This window comes from Nelusetta ayraudi, unplaced genomic scaffold (assembly GCF_046127955.1).
Source record: "Nelusetta ayraudi isolate G7.1 ecotype Tasmania unplaced genomic scaffold, CSIRO-AGI_Nayr_v1 ptg000062l, whole genome shotgun sequence".
Taxonomy (NCBI): Eukaryota; Metazoa; Chordata; class Actinopteri; order Tetraodontiformes; family Monacanthidae; genus Nelusetta; species Nelusetta ayraudi.
This window is the reverse complement of record NW_027466112.1, coordinates 1,045,683-1,068,476: the sequence shown is the minus strand read 5'-3', so window position 1 is coordinate 1,068,476 and position 22,794 is coordinate 1,045,683. Positions and strand designations below refer to the sequence as shown.

Below are 22,794 nucleotides of genomic sequence, written 5' to 3'. Positions count from 1 at the left end.
CAACAGGGATTCCTTGCGGGACATTGCGTACTTCTGATGGAACAACTCCATAGCAAGAGTGCTCTCTGTACTTACCGCTGACATGAAAAGAGAGCGGCGCTTGTGCTTTCCAAAAGAAAAGAAGAAAATAACCAAGCCACACATTCATTACAGAGGAAAAAGTTCCTATATTGTTTTGAAGCAACAAATCTTTGCCAAGTTATACAAACACTGTGAGAGACAAATCAAAGCCTAGTGAAAGAAAATCTATGATCAGAAATAATATAAAAGTGCAAATGTGTTGGATTACATTAGAACCACAGTTTACTTGAAAATCAAAGCAGAATTTATACTCGTACAAAAAAGAGACAGAAAAAAAAAACCAAGAAGCCTGTCGTTCTCTTTTACAAAACATGATGTAGGCCGGTGGGAAAAAAAGTGCAACAAAATTATTTTGTGGCTGCTAAAAAATGATTATAGCGATGAACTGCTATAGCATTCTCCATGCAGCCAACTACAGCTCCCGTCTCAGCGCTTACAGATAAGTTACATAAACTTTAATCTAAATTTCCATAGAACTAAAAGTTCTATGTAGCAATGTAGGTTAAGTGGACAACTTATTGGACACCAAAATTGTTGCTACGTCCACAGTTACTCAGTTCCCTGCATGAATAATTTTCTTCCAAAGTCAAAAATGGTTAATTTATAGAAAAATACATAGATCTTTTGGAAACAGTAACTGGCTGCATGTGAGAAGAACAAACCTGTCAGATGTTCTGTCAACAGATCAGGTCAGTGGAGTGTTTTTCGCAAAACCCAGGACACCCAAATGCATTTTAGATATTAGCGGTTCTTTCTTTACCCCATGTGAGCACACCTTAAAGAACAACCCCACTACACAAAGCATTGTCCATTACACCCAGTGCGTGTTGCCATTGGAGATCTCACTAACAGGGAGAGTGTAAACCTTACTCACAACTTTGCTTGCAACAGCAATGTGAGTGCTCACGTTTTCTTCATCTGTGCTCCTTTCTGAAGCAGCTGAGCTTCGACTCGACCCGCCTGCCTGTTGGTTCCAAGAGTGGAGGCACTGCAGGGCGGCCTGGAGCTCGTCTCGCGCGGCCAAGACGCTCTGAAGGCACGGGAGCCGCAGAGCGAGCGACAGAGATCCGTTCTTGGACATCCCTGCGATCAGCTCGTCCACGGCTCTGGCGGAGGAGGAGATCTGCTCTCCGCAGCTGCCGTCCTTGTCTTTTCCTACAAGAGAGACGGCAGGTTGCAAAGGTGAAGCCTAGAACGAGCATAACACCTTCAAGAAGCCATTATGTGAATTTTTAATCCACCGTTAATCACGATAAGTTTATTTATCGTCTTCAAATACATTATTTGGGCTTTCTTCAGCACCGAGTTGTTTTCTGCTAAACATCCACTATATGATCTTGTCAAAAGCTTCACCTCGCAGGGCAGCAGTAAGACAGGAAGTCAGCTGCCTCACAGCACGGTTGAGGTGGAACAGCTTGGTTGACGTGGTCCTCAACTGCTGCAGGTGCAAAGCCGAGGACTCCTCGGGCTCTGATTCAGCATCCCTCTCCTATTGAAAAAAACAACAACCAAATCATACAGAACAACCTTGAGTTCAAAACATGCAGTTAAACCGGCCTCTCAGTGCAGCTGGATTACTGCAGCCCTGCAGCTCACGCTTGCAAAGCTCCAAGAGAAAGCATTTTTAGTCCGTCTCAGTATCACGACAGTCAAGGCCCTTTTGTCCCGAGTTGTGACAGAAGCAGGAACGCAAAACGTTGGCTGACTTTAGTTACGGAAGAAGACGCCAGCAGTAAACCCGGCAGCAAACAAATCCGACTGATGGAGAAGGAAATCTTTTACCGCTCGCCCCTTTAAAACCGTCTGTGACATTTACGTTCTGCACTGCGGATATTTGCAACCGAGTGTTAGGAGGGAGTTACAGCCTCAGACAGTTACTGCCTGAGCTTTGTTGACCATAATATCCCAGCGGAAGCGGGACACCCCTGCGCCCATGCACGATTAGCTCCAACAAAAACGTTATTTGTGGTAGCGCTAAAGGTAGCGACCAGCGGGCCCATTAGCTGTGACTGACGCTGCCACATTCAACACGTTCATTACTCAAAATGATCGTAGTGGGACGACTGAGGGGAGATAAGCCCACAGAACACTCAGCTTTAAAGGGGGGAGCGTGGGCTGAGTGACATCTTTACTGAGGCTGCTGTGGGTGCTGGCATTAAATACCATTGAAGCCGGTGTCATGTCAGACAAATGTGCCAGGAGAGAGACCGCTGCTGATCGGAGATTGCCGTAACTTCAGCTGTGGCTCTCTGTGGGCCGGTGCAGTGGTTAGCACTGGCACCTCACAACAGAAAGGTCACACAGGTTTGATTCCCAAGCTCAGGAATAAGCAGGTATTGAAAAGGGATGGACGGATGGATTGGATTTATACAGTGCTTTTTAAAAGGCACCCAAAGCGCTTTATGTTAAATAATATATTCCAATAATACCAATATTCAATATGCAGCATGGCGTAGTTTTGTACATGAAAAAAAAAAGCTTATTTCTTCCTGCAAAGCAAAGCTTAGTATAACTCCAACTGACATTAGTTCAAGTTAAGTAGTACTTCATTTAATAACTTTGTTCCTTCAAAAGGACAGTTCTAGTACAGAACATTACTAAATTGACACTGACAAAGTGACACATTTAGTTTGAGCTTTGCATGTTTTTTTTTTTTTTTTTACTTTCTAAAAGTCTTTGATTTTTCCCATTGCACAAATGGAAATGTGGTCACAGGTCTTTAGGAGGTCCTCCTGCTGAAACTCACCGTAATATGGCAATGCATGTAGTTCTGCAGCGCACGGGCCAAGTCAAGCATCTTGGATTTCAGGCTCTGCAGGAACTGCGCACAGAGAATGGAAAGTCAGAATACTTATTTTGAGATCCTCACCAAAAAAAAAAAAAAAAGAAGGTGACACAAAATGTCACCAACAACAGAAAAGACATGGCAAGGTTTAGATCTCTTACTGGACTCCTGGGGTAGGCGAGCTGAGCCTCTCTTAGCATCTCTCTGGCGGTGACGAGGCTCTCCTCTAACAGAGACTGGATGCCATTGCTGGCCCCCTTCAGCAGGCACAAGACGACGGATGTCTGCAAAGATGTGAATTTAGAAACAAGCAAGCTGGGAATTCTCGGATCAGTCCCCGAAACATAGCAACAAAACACGAAACCTGCGTCAAAAAACATTGATACAAAATACAAATGCAAAGGATTTCAATAAAAATACAACTAGACTCAGTAGCTGCCCAGAAAAGAACCAAGGCAGATTGTGAAGCTGCTCTGGAACCACTCACTGTGCAGGATTTCTTATTAACCAATTTGTTTATTGCATTAAACATGACATGGCAGAACATCGTAACAGTCCATTGGTACTGCAGTAAATGTTAGAACAATTGTCTCCAGCCAACAACCACATTTTTTCCCATACACCTTCTCCAATAAAGTTCTGGTTGGGAGTTGAATATAATCAGAGGATGGGAAAAACTCAAATAAAATAAAAATTCGGAATCAATATTAAAAAAAATTCAAGTGTGTGTTTTATGTTTATGAATGTGTTCCCTACCATTTTTAAATCTCATCTTGGTCCCTTATTTACTCATGAGGAAACAAAACAGTTTTTTTTTTTTTTTTTATATGACCTGCTTACAAATGAACAACTGAGTTTCGCAGCAGCAACTCAATATACATGAGCACAATAAGCCCATGCATAAATCGTAGCTATCGTCTCTGATTTAGGAAGCAGTGTGGGGGACGGTTTTGGATTTCAAACATCGGATGGAAGCAAATAACAACAACAACAACAATATCAATATGAAATGTCACTGAGAGTAGCTAGCCGTCGCTACAGCTGAGAAAGACGCAACTCGTCCACGACTAAGAGTGACATGAACTCACTGCGCATTGATGCGTTTACAATATGTGCATAGGTATTTTTGGCACATGCCAACAACTAAATGTAAAGAAGTTAAATATAATTATTCATCTAACTTAATAACTTTAACAACAATTCGAGCTTGATGTGCATAAAATGTTTTCTGAAATATGTGGCTGTGCAACTTGAAAGCTGTTTTACATTTGCCTCTGCCCACACACACATCAACAAATCAAACACGTTACATCCCTGCTCTAGTCAATAATTTCACACTAATTTCTGCCACACAGGTAATATTCCATTCTCCAGTAATGGGGATGGAGGCTTGATTACAGGAGACCCCAGGGCTTTGGCACGGATAGTAGCAGCTGAGATATTAATGCAGGCGTTACCTTGCCGGTGGCCTGGACACCTCGCTCCATCGCGTTCAGCGGCGTGCCGGTTATTGCCGCCAGGTGGCCGAGCGCAAGCATTGCAGCATCCAGGCACTTGCTGCTCTTTCTCCTGGCCTCCGTTACCATCGACGTGATCTCGGATTCACAACCCTGGACGGTGGGCGGCAAAATGTTCCAAATTTCAAGTTACTTAACCAAGTCAACCAAAACAAGCTGGTTTAAAATTAATTGAACACTAAATCAATGTAGAAAGCGGGGGGCGAGGGGGTGAAAGAATGACCGGCACAGTCTGGAGGGTCAGTAAATAAATTAAAATGGGAGAGAATGAGGAAAAAAAGGAGGAAAAAAAAATCAAGAGCGAGGGAAAAGTGCGCGTTTAGGTGCAAAGGCTGGGAAGGAATTAGATTTATTTTCCATATATTCATGTTCTGTTTGGGGCTCAAGGTTGAGAAATCCCTCTGCTTGGTCATTTCCATAGACAGAGCTCAAACAGCTCAGAGCTAAGACACGTCAATTAGTGCCGAGCATTTTGATCAGCCACCGCCTGTCAAAACCAAACTCAACAAGTAAAAAAAACACACACACACACACACACACACACACACACACACACACACACACACACACACACACACACACACACACACACACACACACACACACACACAGTCCAAATGTTTTGAAATTTGGCCTCAAATTATACCTGCAGCTAAGGCCGTGCAGGTGAAGCACAATCTAAGTCCGTGGAAGGCCTTAAAAATGTTGTGGTCTGTCTTTTTTTTTGCGTCTACCTGAATAAGCAGCTGGAAGAATCCTCCCATCTTTTTCACTTGGCTCTTGAGCTCCTCGGCGAGGGTGTACAGACAGCCGGAGGAGGGTTTAACGCTGGCCAACCACTGCATGGTAGCGAACACCGCACTGTCGATGGCTGCTGTGGCTCTGATCAGCTGAGTCTGGGCCACCGAGTTACACACAAACACTGCAGGACAGGAAAAAAGGCATAGGCAAGATGAGAGAGGCACCATTTGAACACGTTTGCAAGTAAAGCTCACAAAATGTTTAATATTGTTGTTTTTCTTTCCCCTAAATTGGATTTAAGTCGTTTAAAATAGAAAAGCTTGTTTAGTTGACTCACCATTTTCCTGGCTGTCATCATCCAGGCCGTCGTACAGGTCAGATATGGCCTGGACGGCCTCATACATGAGGTAGAGATCAGAGGCCAGTCTGTCTGCCACGCTCTCATCCGTCCCGCTGTTGAAGCCCCGCAGCCGGGACACCGACTGGCCAATCAGCTCCTTGCAGATGCCAGGTGCGGCCGAGTCGGCACTGGTGGACTTCGCAGAGGGTGGATTGACCGCTCCCATTAGGCCTGAGACCAACACAGTGAGTTACTGCATTGGGTGCGAACGAATGATCTCAGAGCATCTCACTCTTCGGAGTCGGAAAAAAATACAGTTTCTCTGGCCAGACCTCTCTGAGGAGGAGCAACACTTCACCATCAAGTTTAATTTATGTAGCTTTTATTGTGTTATAGCGCAGCATAGTAGAGTACAGTACAGTACAATATATTACAGCATAGTCCAGTCATGGGCTAACTATGGCGCGGGGGCCATATACGGCCTGTTAAGCTTGAAGAAATTATATTAATATTCAGTAAGTTATAAAGTGTTTAAAGTGTTTAAAGGGTCATTTCAACAAAGAGCCAAATGCTGTGGGGCTTCAGAGAATGAATTCAGAGAGAATGAATGTATTCGTTAGTTGCCTTACCGGCAGACTGTGAGGAGCTGCTGTGGAGGCTCTGGATCGGATGGACCCGAATCTCATAAAGACGCCCAGAGATTCTTCTGCTCTTCAACAAGCTTCGGCTCCTGGATGAAAAAGAAAATAAATATATTTGTACAGCAATTATTGCTATGAAATTACACTGTTTTTTAAGAAAAGAAAATTAGGTGCAACAACGACAAGGTTAATGTATCTGTAGTAGCCTATCCTTAACAAAAACAAAGTGTGCTTTGAAAAACAATCAATAAAGTCTATTTGAATATTTGTATGTCTATGTCAATGTCTACGAAGAAAAAAAACCCAGAGAACCGAAAAGTGAGCGAACAGCCTGAGTAGGAAAAGTCAGTAAACGGTTATGACTGTGGCCATGAGGCCAGGGGGTTAAATGGAAAGGGAAGGGATGAAGGAACCACAGCGGGGAACATGTGCCATGTTACATTTGGCGTCGTCCTCTGGCGGTTGAGGCTGGAGGAACTGTAAAAATGCTTTTGAAATTAGTAAAAATGTTCTGGGCATGAAATACTTGGTGCCCTGAACGTACCATTGTACGGTGTGTGCGTGTGTGTGCGTGTGTGCGTGTGTGTGTGTGTGTGAGTGTGTGTGTAAACACTATGGCCTTACTTTTATGAGAGCAAAATCATAAAGAGAAAGACGTAAAATAATAAATTAAAAAGAACAAAGGTGGAGGTCTTTGTGGGAAGAAACTTCTGGATGTGTGAGGTAAAGGGGCCGGCTCGTAAACCATATTGGTGGAAACTATGAGGCCTGAAGGGAAGACAAGAGATCTTTCAACTTCTCACTGTTCCATCGCCGTACTTTTAACTTTCCATTTACATCCACGGAACTGACATGTGGTTCAAATTAAAAAAAAAAAAAAAAAAAAAGTTTGCAAAAAGGAGCGTGGGTGTGACTTCAGTTGCAGTGGCAGCGCGGCGAAAGCTCCGGCCCCTCCTCCGAGCTGGACTCACAGCACTTTTTGGCACTTTTGCAAAGACCTGCCTACCTCCACGAGCCGCTGGACGAGAATACCAATTAAGTCTCTGAGATGTGATGCAAATGTCAGAAGCTGGAAGGAGGGCGTGATGGATGGGAAAGGATGAGGTGGATAATTACCTTCGGCGTGAGAAGGAGGAGGCGGCGGAGGAGGCCGATATATCTTGCTCCCACTCATCATCGGGGTCGTAAAACACATCGTCATCTTTAGAGGCATGGTCCCCCTGTGGAGCATGAACTACTGCTGACAATGCCCGCTCTTATTTACTCGGGTTAATGAGAAAAGCACAGCAAAGTGCGGCGGCGGCCCTCTATCGCGGCATAAAACAACCCATTCCGGACTATAAATAAGGCCAAACATCTGGGAAATTGGCTGCATGCACTTGAGGTGATGTCATGCGGAGTTGGGGAAGAGATGGGACGTGGGACTGAATATGCATCGCACCGATCACACCGTGTGTCGGTTTAGAAGGGCTACAGTGACAAATAAAAATGCGAAGTAAAAGCACAAGCCCCTTAAATTTCTATATAAATAAATATAAATATAAATATATATATATACATATATATATATACATTAAAATCCCCTTCAAAAAAAAGGGAAACTGCCCACGAAGCCACAACCCTATCAAAACAGCTCCGTGACCCACTTTTGGGTTGCAACCCAACAGTTGGGAAACAAGTTATTTCGGAAGTATCTATCTACCTAGCTATCTATCTATCCATCCATCCATATATCTATCAATGATAGAGTATACATTGTGGTATAGATGTGAGAATTACATTTCTTTAATTTGAAGTGCCGCAGAGGTCGATGCAAATCTTTTGCATTGCTCTAAAGACCACGGAGGCTCGGGCCTGGAGGGGGATGTTGCTGTTGCCTCTTCAAGTCAACCAAACAACAACATTTAACACAGTGACAAATGCATCAAACACAAACCTGCTCCAGTTCCCTCATGGCGGCAATGTTGTTCTGGAACTTGTCCAAGCTCCAGAATGTGGAGATTCCCAACTTTGTGTTCTGAACCCGCACCTGCAGCTCACCCCCCCGCTCCTGGTTGTCAGAGTCAGAGCTGCCGTGTCTACAACAGAAGGCATTGGCACATGTGAAGTAAATTTAATCTGATAGTTGTCTTTGCTGCTAATGTTAAGATTTCAGACAATAATCACATAATGATAACAAATGAGTGACACCTTAAAGATTATTTAAGACTTATACACACCTGCTGAAGACTGTGTTTTTCCTCAGTTTAGCACTGATCTTGTTGGCTTCCTCAATCATCAGGGACAACTTCATGGCATCCCACTGTGGCGAAACTGTTCCACAGGACATAAAGACATTGGCAAAAGAAAAATGATGATGAGTCAGTTATATTTCGGCTTGATACGAGAATATCAGAGGTGATGCTGCCGTCAGAGGTCAGTTTGAAAGGCATGTAATATAGCTGAGAGTTAAAGTGGCCCAATAATGAAAAGGCAGAGTGAGAGAAACACTCGTATTCTAAGGTCTGCACAGCTCAAAGTAGGATTTCCTTGTTGGAAGTAGACATAAAAAGATGCTAAATCTGACATTGACTTTAATCTGTAGTCTCTGGGAGATGAAGGAACAGTTGTGACTGTCAAACTCTCACCATGTCGTGGAGTTTGGTTTTCTCTTAAGGCTCTCTTCCTCTGCATTTCCTCGAGCTCCCTGCTGATCTTTTTCTTCTCCTCCTCCAGGGCATCCACGATCCTCGCCTGACGCACCCGGTGTTCCTCCATCGCCTGTCAGTGATTCACAATAACAGAGTGTTCAGAGCCACGCGGGCCAAACTCCACCTGCCCTCAAACACATCTGAAATTGGCTAATCGGATAATCTGAGATGAATGGAACCACCAATTCTGAATATTACGAGAGCGCAGCCAGTTAGAATTTCAAAGGCACATGCAGAAGGTGGTCTACTGGCTATCACACGGGAAACAAAGGGTAGTTGGAGCTCAAGAGAGGCAGACTCGTGCCCGGTCAGTCGGACCTGGGCCTCCATGTGCAGACGGAGACGCGTCTTGTGGGTGTCGACTTCCTGCTCCAGCTCACGCTTGGCCATTTTCAGCTCTGCCATCTGATTGGCCACCTTTTTCTGGTCTAATTGCTGCTGATGCTTCCGCTCAGCCTCCCCATTCTGGAAAAAAAAAATATATCAATGACATTAATAGACACATCACATATGAGAAAAAGAACTTACTTGTGAGAACAGAAAATGCATAAAAGATATTGTAGAATACAAAAGACAAGAATTGGTCAGAGCTATGTTTTGGTAATTTCAGCATCTATTACCTTAAATCAAAGTAAATGGAGGTTAAAAAAAAAAAGTTTGTAACAAATTAGTAAAGTCTTTTTTTAAGTTGTGGTTTAAAAAAAAAATGGAGGGAGTTTTCATGTACCAGTTCTTTCTCCAAGGCTTGGATCCTTTCCTCATAGCGAGTCCTCTGGTCCGACAGCTCCTTCTGGGCCACTTCTTTGGCCATTTGGATTCCCTGCATCATCTCCTCTTTTGCCTTCAAATGCGCTTCTTCAATTTCTGCCTCCAACCTGAGACAATTATTATTGAAATATTCCAAGTTAATAGATGGAGCCTTGCCAATGGTGAACTGATAAATGTGGCATTATTGTAATCCATCAGTCTAATCTTGTCTGGGGCACTCACTGAGCTCTCTGTGCCGCCAGCAGTTCATTTTTGGCAAATTCAAAGTCTTTGTGGCCATCGCCCGCTTGAGTCCAACACGACACTCGCTTCCCAGACTGCACCTCTGCTGGATGGTTAAAGCGGAAGTAGTGGTCGCCGCCTAGAATCACCCTGTCACCCTGGAAGGTAAAGAAAGGCAAAGGTTAAGAAACAGAATGACAGTGATTCCATGTGCAGAATAATTATCAAGGGCCATATTTAATTTGAATATGATGCACAGTAAACTCAGTATTGTTGTAGCGTTATGACAAAATGTATATCAGACACCCACAATTATTAAGTCATTGACTTTCAATTTAAATATTGAGACAACACTCATAACTTCACTTCATACTCACATGGTGAAGAACAGTGGATTCAGATATAAGGACACCGTTGACGAAGGTTTTGGCATTTTCCAAAGGAGTGACGCTGACTGTATTCTGAATGTTGGTTATAACACTAAAAAAAAAAAAAGAGAGAGAGAGAAATGCATCTTAAAGCAATAAAATTATTTGCACTATCACTACATTTGTCAATCACCACTAACATACAAACATGTATCCACTAAATGGACACTGTAGGTCTACAGTGCTGGGCTCCCTACCAGTGCTGGTCCCCAATGAGGGCGCCAGTCAGCTGGATGTCGTGGCTGGAGTCACTCTTGAGTTTGCCCACCGTCGTCCGGCCCTCTTTGATCATGTACAGGAGCATCTCGGAGAGCTGGGGGTCCTCGTTCAGGTTCACCAGGTTGGGAAGGCGATTGTCCACTTTGAATGTCACACCCACTTTCTGAAAAGACAGTTTAAAACATTGCTCTTCCCATTTAGGTCACCTTTTTAAAATGACAGGTTATAAAAATATATATTTACAAATAAAAATGAATTTGGTGCTAAAAAAAAAACAACAACAACAACAACCTGCAAGTCTTTCGTCTCCTCAAGTTTACGGATCTCAGCTTTCTCCAACTTTTCCCTCCATGCTCTGCAGAAGGAAGAAAAAAAATAAACCCCATAATATGAGACAAGAATTCTTAAAAAAAAATCTAAAATTATTGAGCAACTATTAATTTGAAGGATTAATTACAGGTAATGTATAGTACGACTCCAATTAAAAACAAACAAAAAAAAAATCTCAGTTGCAAATCGATCAACTTTATCCATTCCACTATCTCTGTGATATAAAATACCGGACCAGGAAGAGCAGGAAGAACTGCGATACTAACCGGTTGGCCTCCAGCATTTCTCTCTCTTGCTGGCACAGTTTGCTTCTCAGGGCAGAAATCTCCTGCTGAAACAGTCGGACCCTCTCTGGTTCGACGCCCTGAGAGCTCATCTGGGCTGCTCGCAGCTTCTCGACCTCAGCCTTGAGGTCTACGGTGCAATAATAGAAGACACTAAATATTTGTATAATTTATATTAGAAATACACTCATATGCACACAGAGGTGTCTCTCATCAAATTAACACCAGTAACTATGAAATCAATGAAATTAGTGTGTGTGTGTGTGTGTGGGGGGGGGGGTATCTTTTCTTTTTTATTATAGATACATTTGTAACTACAGCAGTATCACAGGTTTGTCATATTTACTCAACAAGTGAAGACAGCCTACTGAGCACCGCTGAACCCAATTATAATACTTTTTGTATTGTATACGACAAGTGATGTGGGCAGAAACCCACAGCAAGAGCTCCCCTTACTGCTAAAAACATCAAACAGCAGCACAATCGCCCCATGAAGAATAATACTTGCAAGACAGTTAGCTGCCATGTGCGACTGACAGTGCATAAATATGGCCCGGAGGCAAGGTTAGGGCCAGGCCTTAATTGAACTGGGTGGTGAATAAGGTGGTGATGGATGGATAGACGGACAGGAGGCTATGTGGGAGTGACGGAGAGCAGAGAGGATCAAGAGCGAGACAGAAAAAGTCAGAGGCGCAGACATCCACGTTCAAAGACAGAGAAACTCACAAAAGGGCCACGTGTGGGAGGGGAATGAAAAGAGTCGTGGGACAGTTGTGAAATATCAACTGCCTCACTGCGGAATCGAGAGGGCTGAAGACTCTTTAGTGTGAAAGCTCTCGGGTGCAATTTAGACGAGACAAAGACGCTGGGACGGGCCTCTGACCTCGGATGAGCTTGGCGCTGGTGTCCTCGTTGACCTTTGCCACGTTAATGATGGTCCGCGCTTGCTGGGCGTAGCGCAGTGTGCTGAGGCTCTCCTCCACGTTGCTGCCCGCTGGGCTGAGCGTGGCGATCATGGCCGTCTTGGAGTTCCCGCCGAGGCTTTCTCTCAGCAGCCTACGCCAGCACAGACAAAGAGACGTCAGGGTCGTCGCCGGGAGGATATTTCAAGCCCCTTTACTCAGCAATACAAATCAGCTATTGCCATTCTTCTCCTTTAAATAATTAACTGGATTGAGTCATTTTTAACTGTAGACTTTATCAGACAGCTGAAAATTATATAAACAATCTTTTTTGATTGCATAACACAAACATCATTTTAACTTTTGGATAATAATGGAGTATAGTTCTTGTTAGCCTTATGCTAAACCCCTGTGATCTCTCACCATGTCAGGACGGATTCTCTGTACGGAGTGAAGACCTTCTTCCGGGATAGCGCTTGCTCTGCCAGGGCAGAGATGACCTTCCCAAGGGTCAGTAAGGATTTGTTGATGCTTGCTCCCTCCTGTAACAATTTGCATTCAGAAAATAAAATCCCGTTTGTAAATAAGGCCATGTTTACCTTTAATCCAAGTAGCCAAATTGAAAAGAGACACAGTTGTGTTGAAGACAGACGACTGCTTTCGACGGCACAACTGAATCATTCATTGATGACTATTGATCCGTGCGGCTCATTTTTCAAGGTATTGTTTAAATTTCAAAATGTCACGATGAAAAATGGAAATCAATTCTTGCAGGACCCGGAGTGAACTGAATGACAAAATGTTTCCGATCCAACACGTTTTGCTGATTCGGTGCGCGTACCCTGAGTCGGTCCCCGCTCGTCATGGCGGAGTTACAGCGCTCGCTGCCGGCAAGGTCCACCAGGTTGATCTTGCTGGTGATGCTGTGCTCGTGCTCCTCTCCCTCCACGAACTCAGACTGGGCAAAATCAAAGGGGAAAATAAAAATGCCAATTATCAAAGTGCACATTTACTGTTTATTGATTTGTGTTTCAAAATACAAAGACCAAACAAAGACTGCTACACAAAAGGGGAAAAAATAAGCAAAAAAAAAGGAAAACATACCTGTGTCTGGGTCATCACGAGAGTGAAGACGGAGTGAGATCTGGAGCTCTTGTCATTCATCCCAGTAGCAGCTGTGGCACGCTGCTTGTTGCCAAGGTTCAGCCAGCCCTTCATAAGAAACACACTGTATCTCTCAAGCGTCCCGCTTCTCTGCACGCTAAATCAATATTTGATGCCACGTCGTCATTTCCATTGTATAAAAGCTTTTGTTTTTAAGAAATCATCATCATGGGTCAAAATAATGCCTTTACATCATCACTTGTCAGAGCCATGACTTCTCCCTTAAAGGCCTCCTTCAGAGTCCCAGCTAAAGTCAGAGTATTCATAAAGAAGAAAAGAAATGCAAAATGCATACCTGAATATCACCGTAAGACCTCACGATATTCCTATGAAGAAAATAAACACATGAGTATGTGAGATGAAACAAATTAGAATTAGAATGAATTTCTTGGTCCTTTTTGAAGGGTGATTCAACAACAGACATGATGAGACGTTCTCTTACGCTGAGAGATCCTCGACATACGGGCCATGGACTGGATGCTCCCTCACCCTCAGCTGAAAATACAAAGCAAAGGGGTTTAATTTTGACTGTCCAAAAAAATTACATCTTCAATATCTATTGGTCTATTATGAAAACTGGCTTTAAACCTGTCAGTTGTACTCGTTAGTCTGGAACTATGTAAGAATGCTAAAACCTGTTTTGGTAAAATGTGACAGAAAAACAAAAAATGTCCTGTTCGCCAGAGATCAAATTATCAAGTTCAACCTTCTAAAAGCTTTTCAAATCAAAATCAGCACATGTAAAATGTCTATGTTAAAGGTTTATAAGGGAATTAGAAAAACGCTTACAGGCATCCTCCGTTGATTGGGCTCATCTCGGGCCACCAGCAGGTCATGAATTTTCTCATTGTACACCTCAAAGTAGCTCATTTCCACGTGACACTTGACCTAAAAAGCACCAATCGCATGAATACCAAAATGTGTGAAACAGTGAAAAAAACAAGTCGTTTTTTTTTTTTTTTTTTTAGCAGACATTACAACATTTCAGACTCTATGTGTAGTTTATTTTGATTTTAAAGATAGAACTGCAGTAAGTTTACCTGTTCATTTTTCATGGAGGCCAATCTGGAAAACAGCTCATCACAGAAGCGTGGGATCACACCCTCCTCTTCTCCAAAGCCCATCATCCTTGAATAGGAACGATCCCAGTCAAATTAAACAGGTTTTAGTTTCCTGTCAGCACACAACTCAACACGCACTCCCCTATGTGTCCTCCACTTACGTGTACGACTTCCCAGAGCCAGTCTGGCCGTAAGCAAACAAGCAGGTGTTAAATCCTTCGAAGGCCCTTAGCAGCAGAGGTTTGGCCAGCGTCCCATATACCGTCTGCTGGCTGGCGAAGGACGGGTCGGATTCGTCCACCGAGCAGAAGGAGTAGTCGTACGTGAAGGAGTAGCTCTGTTTGGAGTCTGGATGCTGGACTACAGTCTCCTGGCCGTTCATGAAGATGACTTGCAGTGCTTTCTCTCCCTTCTCCCTTCAGGAGAAAAGAAACAAAACTGATTTTAGACATCAACTGAAGCAAAAACAATTTCATAATACTTATGAATTCAAGAGCTTTCTTGAGATTACTTTCAGTTCATTCCTGTACCGAAGAAAGTTCCAGTGTAGGTTGCTATGAACTCATTTATTTATTCAAGATTAATTTACCATTATTTGATTTACTTAATTCATCAAGTCCTTGAAAACAACAATATCTAAAAAGCCCAAAAGAGTAAGCTCCCATTTTAGTCTTCCCAATGCCACAAAACTGACAGACATCCAGCACATTTAATGAGGAGAAATATGATGAAAACACACAAAGAATACCAAACATAACATCTGAGGAGGATTTTATTATTCACACACACGAGTGAATACCTGATTTGTTCACTAAATATCAACAATCAAGCTTTGTATTTAGTAACGTGCATTTTAAATCAAACAAGTATAGACTGGTGATAAATGAATGAACTTCCATTTGAATGTAAACGTGTCAAACCTGCTGCAAACCTGCTGATATGATTAATGAAAGTGTTTAACTTAGAAAATAAACTAAAAGCAGAGACGCGTCTACAATGTTGAGAAAGAGTCGTATCAACAACAACAACATCTTAACTCGCTAGCAACACAACCAAACCCAGTGGTAGTGACCAACCTGGCGTTGAAGGGCCGGACTCGCACTGCGACCGTCACGGCGCTGTTCTCCATCTTGAACGAGTCGTGCAGCTTCAGGGCCTCGGTGGCTCTGGTCGACTGCTGCTCGGTATGAGGTGGACCCTGGTTGGAGGTCCTGCTGGAGGCCTGGGTGGCTTCTACCTTGAGGCCGGAGGAGGTGGAGGTGGAGGTCTTCGCCACCTGGGGCCTCTGCACACCTGCGCACGCCGCCTTGTTGGTGCGAGGGACGGGGACGGGCGTCTTGTCCTCTTGCTGTAACCGGGGTTTCGCACCTCTTTGCAGGCTCGCTGATCGAACCACAGCCGGCCTGGGAGCTTCTTTCTTCGCCAGCCTCTCGAACACGTCCCGCTTGGCCGCGATTCTCTCAAACGGGGTCTTTTTGGTGGGGGTTTTGAACGTTTGGGCCTGCTCGTCCAGCAGCTGCCGTGCCTGGGCCGTGGACGGACAGCGGGACGGCGTCTTGCATCTCGCTGGTTTCCCCAGAGAGCTGGCGTCCTTGTCCTTACCCCTCGACTCGCTTTTTAAACTCATGGACCGGATTAAAACGGGTGTTCTGCCGTTCGGCTCGCTGAGGACCTTCGGCGTCTGTTGCGGGTCGGTTCCGATGACCTCCCGCTGCCTGCCCACCCCTTTACCCATGGAGGGAGTCCTGGTTCTGCGCTGCAGGGTGAGTCTCTTCTCCGGAGCCGCCGGCGTGCAGTTCTGGCTGCTGTCGCTTACCGTCTTGTCCGCCGCTTCGGCCCCGGTCTTCCGCCTTGACCTCCTCTGCAGGGTGAGTCGGCCCCGGTAAGGAGTGTGTGGCCCGCCGCCGCCGCCGCTTTTTGACATAGCGGAGATGACATACGTCCTGTTTATGGCGTGGCTTTTATCGGACGACCTGCTGTCGTCGCACACCGACTCCCCGGACGTTCTCTCGCCTTTGCCCTGCGCCGTGCCCTCCGCTGCCTTTCGGTCGGCCGGGCGCTCTCTGCCCGGCGTCCGGGATGTTGACACCAGATGGTCGTAGTACGTCGTATGCTTCCGCGCTTGAACACTAAATAGCGACATTTTTTTTTTTTTTTTTTAATCGGCCGGTGAAAGCGAATGTTAAGAAGAGAAAAGTTCAGCGGTGCTAAGTAGCTCAAAGCAGACTGTTAGTGGCGGTTATTTGCGCCATATAAAAAAACAAAAACAAAAAAAACTTACTAAACTACTCGGGTATATAGTATAAAACAGACTGCTGCGCTGTTCAAGAGGTGCATTGAAATTACCCAATCAATCCATTCTGATAAAATATTGGAAGTATCCCTACGATGTTTGTTATTGTTTCCTTCTCTCTCCCTCTCTCTTCCGCTTTTGCCCGCTTGGATTTCAAACCAAGTCTGACAGTGGCAGCTGATTGGCTGACTTCCTGGCTAACGTTGCAGCACGTCATAGACCAAGCGTGTAAAACTGGTGACTGACAGTAGGTGGCAGTGTTGTACTGCAAATCGCTTCGCCCGCTTCTTTTTGGGAGAACAGTGTCACGTTGTCCCTCCTCGGCTGTGACAGCCGTTACAAGTGACGTTTGTCACTACGTTTGAAATTCAAAGGCACGTTATTTTACTTCGAGTCATGTTTGCTGAGTCACTAAGTTGAAACTCCACCAGTTTTAATACGTCTCTCTTGGGTTATAGGTTGACTTTTTGCCCTCGGTTATTCAATATTTGGGCGAACAAATTCCTTACATGTCAAGATACCCAAATACATAATAGTAGATTCAGGTTTGAATTAACAACATAAGGCACTGACTCGGGCTGCCAAAAATATTTATTAAAAAAAAAAAAAAACATTAATAAAAACATACAAAGTCAACACTTTTTGCCACTACACTACTTTTTGCGTCGGTCATGTTTCTTTATGATGTCCAGCAGATTGTCTTTGGTGACCAGCGCCTCGTCCGACTCCGGACCCTGCCTGGCTCTCTGTCTTTGCCTCCTCTGCTGTTCGTGGAGGTGTGGCGAGTTGAGGAGCTGCGGGGGCAGAATGGAGCCGGTGGGCTTCACCCTGTTTACAACCTCGAGGAACAGTCGCTTGTTGTTGTTATTGAGAAAGGTGATCGCCGTTCCTCTGTGTCCGAGCCGCCCCGCCCTGCCAACCTACATTGAGGGAATAAATAGGTACTTGATAAGTGGTCAAACCTGGCAACCGAGTATTGTGATTAAATTGCACTGGACATCTTTTATATTAATGTAGCATAAACGAAAATTGAACTCAACCATTTTATAAGAAGACATTCTTCTTTCTACTAACCTGATGGACGTACTCATCCATTGTGTTTGGCATGTCAAAATTCACCACCACCCTGACATTGACAAGGTCCAGTCCTCTGCCTAGTACACCTGTACTGATCACCACGTCAAAGTCTCCATCCAGAAGACCCTGCGGACACAACAAAGGAAATCACACAGTTAAAACTTGACACACTTGGTGGAATTTTGCAGTCTTCAAAAATTCTGACCAGAAATCTCAGAAATCCGGCAGCCCTAAAAGTGACTGGCAAATACGTCAGACGTTTATTAGTCTGCATAAATATCACAATATTCTGAATCTGTTTGAACAATATTGGTACCGATCAGCTCATCACAATATTTGAGCTGTAATATTTTTAAGATATTAGAAGTGAGAAATATTTCTTGGGCCATTGAACCAACACAACAATCTAACCGGACTCTGAATCTACTATTTTACATTGTAATGGAAAAACATCCAATGTGGAGATACAGTATGTATCTATTTCATTGCACAGTTTATTTGTAATGTATGCATTTTAGTGCCAGATGTTTGCTGACTGGACTTTGTTCTTGTTTACTTGAAGGCACTGACCTTTCATCCAAAAGAAGCCTTATTGATGACACATCTTTAAGTAAACAAGGACAAAGTCCAAAACGACAAAAATGCTAATTTCAACATGTAATTAAAATGAATAAAACAGTGGGCGTGCTGCCTCCCTGTGGACTCACCCTGAGGATGCGGTTGCGTTCCCACTGGCTCTTATCAGAGTGGATTGCCACAGTACTGAGCTCCGTCACCTTGGCGACCGCCTCGCACAGCAGATCTGCACCCAGTTTACAGTCCACAAACACAACCACTGGAGGCTGGTACAGTTTATTGTCCTGGAAAAATCATAATTGTGTCAACGTTTCTTTCACATGTAGCATTGATGCAATGTTTCAACACACAGCAGATATTTTAATAAAGCAATGTGCTTTGCAGCTCATTATGTTAAAATGTTAAATCATCTAAAAAAATCTCTCTGGTGACTAAAAGATGGTTTCTTGAGTTCTGAAGAGAGTTGAAGGAGTCATTCCACCAACAGAGGGCAGTAATGGTATTATTCAGACCTCCTACTAGGCTCTATTTTGTCATTTGGCTGTAACACATGGAACCAGATGAGGAAAAAAATGCAGTTTTCACGCAGTTCTACACTACTCTTGATGTGTACAGCAGCACACAGCAGGGGGAGCTTGAAGGACTTTTGAATGGCAGGAAGCTGCATCACTTCCTGACTCCCAAAACTAGGCACTCCCTCATCACACTGGGTAGAAAGCAAAAGTGATCATGGTGTTTCATTAATAGACTTCTTTTCCCCCTAAAATGAACGTGGAAATTTAACAATTCAAACAATCTTTGGCACAGAATGCAGCTGCTTTTAGATTTTGTTTTGGGTTGTTTTTGTTTTGTTTTTTCAACTCAAACTGGTCAAGTTTTCCCCAAGTTTACTGGGGCAGACTCCCCTGCGCTGCCCTTGATAAATGGTGCAGTCCATTGCTGGTATTCCTGGAGCAGGGCCATGGCTTAGGGCCCACCCAGTTCCTGCAGACCAGGGCAAGAGCTGCAGCCATGGTGGTCTAAATATGGCGCAGTGGAAAGGCTGGTCTTTAAAGCTAAAGGAATAACACACTTTGAAAAGCCAGTTGAAAGACCGCCAAACTAGCACCAGTGCATATCAAGTCGTAAATCAACCAAGAACTAACAAAGATAATGATCCCCCTCTGCCAACATCCCGACCATAATCTCTAGCATACAATACAGCTGGTTCTACCAAAAAAAGGAATACAGCTCGACCGCTATAATAAACCTTTTTAGGTGGTGGATGTGATCTTACAGTGAAACGCAACCTAAAATACTGAAATGGGAACCAAATTATTGGAAAGAATATTGCATGATTTGTTTTTTGAATAAAGCGCCATTGACCTACATTAAGAATTTCAAACAGCTTCTTCTTCTTGGAGGGCTCCTCTACCCAAAGCAAGATCTGCCGCAGGTTGGAGGAGGGCTGGTTCTTCTCCCCGATGGTGATGTGGACGGGGTCACGAACCAGCCGGGCGGCCAGCCCTTCTGTCCCTTTAGGGATGGTCGCCGACACAAGCAGGGTCTGCCGCTCTTCTGGGACCTGCTCCAACACCTCCAGGACTTGCTGTTGGAAGCCCATCTTTAACATGGTGTCCACCTACACAGCACAACAGCAAGAGGAGAGCGCTCAGCAAAAGTGGAAACATTAAGAGACTACCTGATACACTCCATGCATAATTCATTTTCTCTAAAACGTTCTTTTTTTCCCCCTCAAATCAAAAATATTATTAGTGCCATTTAGAATGTCTGTTGGTGTAGGCTTGAAAGTGGAAACTTTTAATTGCTAAAATATTGCATGCATACTATGAAGTCAAACCATTTGGAAATTACGAACCATATTATTTTGCAAAACCTTCAGATAGATTTTAAAAACAAAATAAAAATGTATACATGCAGACATTTTTTGCTCCAATTTGGTACAGTTTTGTTTAAAAGGCAGTGAATTTTACACACTAGATGGGAAAAGAAATCATCTGAGTATTGGGGAAGAGAAAAAGAGCACGTAAAAGGTCTGGGTGTATCAAATACTCCGCTGAATGTCTGGCAATTCTTCATCGCGGTGCCTGTTTTACCTCGTCAATCACCACAACCTTCACTTGGTCCAGCTGCACTGCTTTCTGGTTCAAGATCTCAATGAGCCGCCCAGGGGTGGCTATGATGATCTAATGGGTACAAAACAGGAGGAAGGTGATGACAAGGAATGTTAAGGACAACAGAAACAATTACTGAATAAATACGAGAGTGAAACTGCTGCAAAAGAACACGGCTCGTACCTTGATACTGCTCTTGAGGCGGTGGAGTTGCGGCGGGAGCGGCATGCCACCAACCAGCAGTGCAGTTCTCATGTTGGGGAGGCCCAACACAAGCTCTTTGGCCTGTCTCTCGATCTGAATAGCCAACTCCCTGGTGGGTGTCAGGATGAGAGCCATGGGACTTCTAATGCTGCGTGTTGGATCCTGAAAGATGGAAACAAACAGTTTCTAAAACGGCAGCCAAATTCCAACAAGATTTGTAAAGTTTTCAGTATAGATAATAAATAAAGTATGCTTGAAATGTCACAAGCTCCTTTAAGGGACAAATTCAATTTAGTCAACTCACATTCTGACAGTAAATTAATAATTGTACATTTGTCAAGTTTTTATTGAAAGACCTTACGACTTTGTTAGAATGTCATTGCTGCCTTGCTCAGAAATTGATTGGTATTTAAATTCAAACTGACCAATACGACTACTTTTGGGAGGGACGATGGATGAGGGAGATTGTAGAACGGAAATCAAAATGATCCGAGTCACCGTAAAAGGTCACATCAGAATTAATGGTCAGCCAGTTCTGAGCAAATATTGTCTTTTTTTTCCAACTAAAAATAATGATACTAATAATCATTTTTTTTTAAAAAAAAAACAGATAAAAACATTTTCTTATTAACAAAAGCAAATGTTTAAGTGTTTCTGACATTAGCTGGATTACCGTACCTCTAATGCCCTGACTACCACCGGCAGCAGAAAAGCCACAGTCTTCCCTGAGCCTGTGTCAGCACTGGCGATCACATCCCTGCCAGACAGCCCAACAGGCACCATCTGCATCTGCACCGGCGTGGGCAACTTGTAGCCGGCCTTCTTCAGATTGCCACTCAGCGTGGCAGGGAAGCTGCAGTGTTCAAACTCGATGATGGGCCTCCTGACGTCACTCCCTTGGGTTTCAATGCCCAGCTCTTGTTTAATCCTCTGCACCTGCTCATCTGCAAGGCCAGATATGAAGCGATCCTCCCGGTAGGAATAAATGGGCTCACTTAAACCCACTTCATCGGTTTTGGCCGCTGGCTGTTGTAATTGAGTTCTATCATCTTCGTCTTTACGGTGAAACACATCTGCACCAGTCCCCAGTCCCATTTGAAACAAATGTTTGGCCTTGCACTCAAGGCTGCAGACGTCATTGTCAGTGCTGTCACAGATGTACTCGCCATATCGACCACACATCACACAGACGGGCTCTCCCGGCTGTGGCCATCTCTGGTTCTTCTTGAAAGATTTAACTGGTTCCTCGTCCTCATCTTCATCATCTGGCTCCTCTCCTGCAGAACCACCTGATGCAGATTTGGGTGCATCTTGTGAGTGTCCAGATGCTCCTGCTGCCTCATTCTGTGTTTCATTACATGCTGGACTCTCATCTTCAGTCTGGATGCTTTGACATGTTTCCTCCGTTTGAACGGATGTCACTGAATCACTCTCATCCTTCCCCACTTCTGGACTGCTCTTGATTTTCTTATTCACAACGCGACCCGAGCCCTGGTCTGGTCTTTTCACTTTGAGAGCTCTGGGCATGAACATGTTTGGAGCTTAGAAACCTGTGAAAGATAATAAGAAGTCATGTACATTGAAAAGCTGTGTACCCAAACAGTTTCAGCCAGCCCTTTTCCATTATAAAAGTATATTACTAAAGTATTTTCTAAATAGACAAGGTCAAGTCTCTTGTAGGACATTCCAAATCACTAAAACCAGAATTTTCGAACAATTTTGTGTAGAGATTTTGAGAGATTAATCGTTTTTAGATTAAAGAATTGGCATTTTAAAAATATGTTAATGGCATTAAGGGCATATACACGTCCGCAGTTGACAAGTTAACCTAATGTATTAGAGCTATTCACAGTCATTTCGCTTACCTCCACGGAACATCTTCCGCGGCTCATAACAAACTGCGACGCAGATGAGTGACGTAGTTATCGTGTTGCATGCTGGTAAATGTAGTTCTCAGCTCTTATCTTCACTGACACTTCCACAAAGGGATTCGTGAAATTTCGTGAACCCTTCATTTATTTTAAATATCTAAATTGCCTGACTTTATAAGGAATCACATAGCATGAGTGTTTCTGAAGCTTTAGAGAGCTTAATGTGTGTCCAGGTGTAGTTTTTAGCATTTAAGAAAGCCGTTAATACATTCAAACGTTCGTTGAAAATCCGAGACGGTATCCATATTGGAATAGAATATTTAATAAGGACAAGTTATTACCGCCGACCTTCAGCGAGAAGAGGAACGGGTCAGTGTGAAGAGGCACCCTGTAATATTGACCAGACACTTGTGTATCACATTGTGCGTATGCGGTCTGTTTTATGACGTACCGGAGTGTCCGAAAACAAGTGAATGCACCGTACGC

General features: G+C 43.9%; 2 protein-coding genes across 2 annotated transcripts; both read right to left on the bottom strand.

Annotated features, from left to right (window-relative positions):
- Window positions 1-147: 147 nt before the first annotated feature.
- On the bottom strand, window positions 148-16,624 carry kif14 (kinesin family member 14). The gene is made up of 29 exons (XM_076040670.1): window positions 15,250-16,624; window positions 14,335-14,589; window positions 14,153-14,240; window positions 13,902-14,000; window positions 13,555-13,607; window positions 13,408-13,438; window positions 13,053-13,160; window positions 12,790-12,906; window positions 12,372-12,490; window positions 11,930-12,102; window positions 11,029-11,176; window positions 10,724-10,787; window positions 10,411-10,595; window positions 10,163-10,265; window positions 9,786-9,943; window positions 9,523-9,670; window positions 9,114-9,260; window positions 8,733-8,865; window positions 8,325-8,418; window positions 8,042-8,183; window positions 7,222-7,325; window positions 6,094-6,194; window positions 5,462-5,695; window positions 5,118-5,305; window positions 4,324-4,476; window positions 3,028-3,150; window positions 2,828-2,902; window positions 1,435-1,570; window positions 148-1,236 (listed from the first exon to the last, which is right to left on the bottom strand). Exons 1-29 carry the CDS (start codon window positions 16,314-16,316, stop codon window positions 893-895), a joined length of 4,890 nt encoding a protein of 1,629 aa, XP_075896785.1. The 5' UTR covers window positions 16,317-16,624; the 3' UTR covers window positions 148-892.
- Window positions 16,625-16,826: 202 nt separating this feature from the next.
- Window positions 16,827-22,394, bottom strand: ddx59 (DEAD (Asp-Glu-Ala-Asp) box polypeptide 59). The gene is made up of 8 exons (XM_076040669.1): window positions 22,303-22,394; window positions 21,116-21,987; window positions 20,417-20,599; window positions 20,216-20,305; window positions 19,489-19,740; window positions 18,251-18,403; window positions 17,541-17,669; window positions 16,827-17,386 (listed from the first exon to the last, which is right to left on the bottom strand). The coding sequence occupies exons 2-8, from the start codon at window positions 21,968-21,970 to the stop codon at window positions 17,120-17,122; spliced, it is 1,929 nt and encodes a 642-aa protein (XP_075896784.1). The 5' UTR covers window positions 21,971-21,987; window positions 22,303-22,394; the 3' UTR covers window positions 16,827-17,119.
- Between the last annotated feature and the right edge of the window lie 400 nt (window positions 22,395-22,794).